The sequence below is a fragment of the Phytophthora infestans genome, genomic scaffold (assembly GCF_000142945.1).
Source record: "Phytophthora infestans T30-4 supercont1.61 genomic scaffold, whole genome shotgun sequence".
In the NCBI taxonomy this organism is placed as follows: domain Eukaryota; phylum Oomycota; class Peronosporomycetes; order Peronosporales; family Peronosporaceae; genus Phytophthora; species Phytophthora infestans.
The window spans coordinates 1-3,845 of record NW_003303698.1 but is presented as its reverse complement, the minus strand read 5'-3'; the positions used below and the strand labels follow the sequence as shown (position 1 = coordinate 3,845).

The window sequence follows — 3,845 nt, the reverse complement described above, 5'->3', positions numbered from 1 at the left end:
TTTGGCAAATGCGTGGGTTTTCATGTTGCTGTGTTGTTATGGACGGCACTCTAATCGCAATCAACATACCGCAGCAATTTTGAAAGCTGGTAGAATCGATAAGATATTAGTTTTGATGTCATTTGTTTAAGAATATGTTTCTTTGTTTTCTTATCCCCCTTCACTAAAACTGACAAACGTTTTTAATAGGATACCCCTATGTCAATATGCAAGCCGTGTATGTCACCGAAGACCATGAATATTTTTAATACTTTTTGACACCCGCTCAGGTTCTTGGGGTGTCGCCAAGGTTTTGCAACGCTCAAGATTTGGCAGAGTTGACAAAAGCTTACCCCGCGAGCATCATGTTCTAGCTTATTCTAGCTATGGTGAATTTATCTCATTAATGACATCCTACAGGGAAAAGAACAAAATAGGTCGGCTCACAAATGTTCTAGCTAAGTTCAGCTTCAACTTAGCATCAACACGCATGTCGATTGAGGGTGCGTTCGGACTACTACAAAATATTTTAGATCGTAATGAGACTGCTTGAAGAACGTACCCTGACTGCGTCGGTTCGCATAGTTGTTTCCTGCCTGGTGCCGCGCAACTTACGGCTTGCCTTCCAAGACAACGGCGTAAGCAGCCCAGCATCAGAGAGAGTAAGCTAGGTGGCCGGATATCTCCTGCATCAGATCTAACCCAGGAGGTTCGTGCACTTCGTTCTCGGAGTTGCCCGTGGCACCAGCATGCACCGTGTAGTCTTCCCACTTACGTTTTACTCATTTCAGCTACCTAACATAACATTATTCATTTCGTTAGGAAACTTGTGGTACTATGTAACTTTGCGTTCTTTTTACCTTATTCTTGCACGGGTCTGATGAAATGGGCATCTTCTGGCTATCGATAAAAGCCCTGCTGCCAGAAACAGCCAGGCGCCTTCATAGTAGCATTGTCTTTGGCCTTGCTGAAGCGCTCGGCGTGAGTTTCGTAGCGGAGAGTCGTCAAGTCGCGCACCATCGTGTCGCTCCACTCCAGAACTGCGTTCACCTTCCTGGCCGTCACACGTGCCGCTCTCTTTGCCTTCTTTCCACCCTTTCTAGGACCAGACGTGGCTGTATTCGGTGTGTCGTCAATCCCGCCCGTTGCACCTATCACCGGTGCTGCTTTCGGTGGCTTGGCCCTGCGTGCTGCCTACAGTGGCATCCTCGCGAGCGCTCAGCGCCGGGGTTGCCGCTGAGCAGGCTTCCACTGTTGTCTGGATTGTGCTCCTTGGTTCAGTCATGTTCTACTGGGCAGCGAAATTGGTAATGGTGTCAGAAAAGAGAACATTGCAGTTCGTCCGGCTACGACCAGCATAATGAGAATCAGCGATAGCCAGACAAGCTATTCCCTTAACCGCGATAAGCCGGACCCAGAACAATCATCAGCCAGCTCGTCCAGCACCTACTCGATGTTTGAATTATTCATGCAGCACTGTAGCTGCAAATCTGTTGTCCTGGATTGCCCGACACTGACCGACCTTTTAATTTCACCCCTTTGATCTATTGTGATGTGCAGTGGTTTAGTCAAAAAGGAGATTAGATTTGCTGGATTTAAAAGTAGCAGGCGGTGGAATTATGATAATGCGAGTTCATAAACCCGTGATCCATGCTTATTTACCGTAAAGCGGACAGACTTGCCCTTCTGAAACTGCAATTCTGGCACAGATGCTGCATTTTGTTCAACTGCGCCCGTAGCTGTACACTCAAATTTGGCCGGATTTACCAACGCAAATAAAACTCATTGCTTACTGGTGTAGCCTCGTGGCCACCTCGATTACAATATATGCAGATGAATTTCGACAAACATTTTTTTCTAAATACTGTGGGAATGACTCTTTTCCACATTTATGATGATGGGTTGCCATTTTTAGTGCATACAAATATCGCCAAAATGATGGGCTATTTCATTTGAAAGCAAGTAAAAATAACTTCAGAATACCAGACGGCTTCAGAATAACTAAAAGATGATATCAATTCCGAAAGGGCAAATAATTAGTGGCCGCGCACGTGATATTAGCAACAGCACAGAGGGCTTCCGTTTCACATTCATAGCACAGTTTGGCGGTAAAGCATGTGCAATTGCCTCACAGACCCTTACAAAGTGTTCCACGAAGGTGTTGCTGGTGACACAACTACAAAGAGTTTCGTTTAGACCCTTTTGGAATCTTCAAGCTGCGTCAGAGCACTGCTCGCGCCCGTCCAGGTCTCGGAAAGTCTCTCAGTAATTTTAGCTTCCACAGCCCTGACTTAGAAGCACTACCACTAACCTGTAATACTGTTTTCGTGATGCACATTGTTATGTTCCAGGTATGCAGCGGCTTACAATCAATTGGTGAGGGTTGAGACCGCCGGGCCACCGGGGCAATATTTGATGCGTGTACACGCTCGTACCGCCCCATACACCGCGGAGAGTCAGCGAGTAAATAAGGTACTTGGTTGTGGTGCTCGATGCTCCTCAAATTTGATTAAAAAAATCATCTCGTGCGTTACTCTGGTATTATGTGCAGTAGAAGTATGTCCAGAGACTCGGAAGTCCGCTCAGGTCGCCAAAAAAAACGCACCTCAAACTGGACAAAGCCATAATATATCACAAAAAATTAAAAGATTTATTGGCTAATTACATATTTGTAGACTGTCGAACTGTTAGAGCTTCGGTTTCAAGCCCAGGACATTCTTGCTTCGTTTATTACCCAAAGCAAACAGATGATGAAAAATCAAATTGGGAGATTGTTACCTCAAGCCTTAGCACCGCTCGATACTGGTATTTATGTCGCAGTCGTCTAAAGACACTAACTGCTCAAATATAAAGTAGGTAATTCTACCGCCCAAGCTGTTATTTTATTGTATGCTGACCCTTTTCAACTGTTGAGTAGAAACTAATGTGAAAAGATACACAAAGCGGCAGCAACGTTGATAATGATATTGTGTATCCTGGGAGACGTTGCTGATGAGCTTGAGACTTTCAGCTGTCTAAACGGAAATGTTATTGCTGACGGTGAGGAGAATCTTACAACACTTTGAATCGTGGCGATAGAATGCGATGCCACCTCCGATAGCGACAGCGCTGCGCAAGGCGGAGAACGACCTTCCGATTTCTCACCTACTAGGGCCGCGCCTGCCAAACGAGCTAAGAAGGATCTTGATCTGTCGTCCTTAGCAACGTCGGTGTCGACTCTTGTACACCGCCAAGTGAGTTAGCCGCTGTTAATACGAATTTGGCTAATGAACGCCAGAACCGGGTTGAGATGGGAAGTCGGGTAGGGGAAATGAAGTCTAAGCTAGATGCATTGCGGACAGCGTTGCAGACAGAGTGACGAAGATTGTGATGTCTACAATTTCATCAATTTTGCTCGGTAAGACTTTGTTTTATGTGTCGAAGTATTAAACTATGCCTAACGTTACTTTGATACTAATGATTTTACTGCGGAACTGACGATCAGCTTGTAGCTCTCCCGCTGAGCCTTCGTCAACCTGAGAGGCTGCTGGGGCTCGGTTGCTGTCGTCGTCGTGTCGATCCATACCATCTTACGTACTGTTGTCTATCTCGCCGCGCACAAAAGCTTTCAGCCCCGGCACGGCGTTTCTCTCGAAAGCTATCGCAAAGTTATGTAAGACAAGACAAGCGGTAACAACTTTCCCATCTTCTTCATCACTGTTCATGTCTAGCTTCCTCCTTAACCTTTTTGCTTCCTATAGTAGGTCAAGTAAATTGCACTCCATACAAAAAACTAACATTTTCGTAAAATCAACACAATCTGCTGATTTTGTAGACATATACCGCACTGGCGTCTATCACTTTGAAAGGGAATTACAATGGCTCAC

General features: G+C 45.6%; 1 protein-coding gene across 1 annotated transcript; it reads right to left on the bottom strand.

The window, feature by feature from the left end:
* Positions 1-879: 879 nt before the first annotated feature.
* On the bottom strand, positions 880-1,267 carry PITG_17849 (uncharacterized protein; the record flags this gene model as incomplete). Its single annotated transcript, XM_002896345.1, has 2 exons — positions 880-1,094; positions 1,138-1,267. Coding segments are annotated over 2 exons (345 nt in total), but the record flags the coding sequence as incomplete, so codon positions are not given.
* Positions 1,268-3,845: the final 2,578 nt, after the last annotated feature.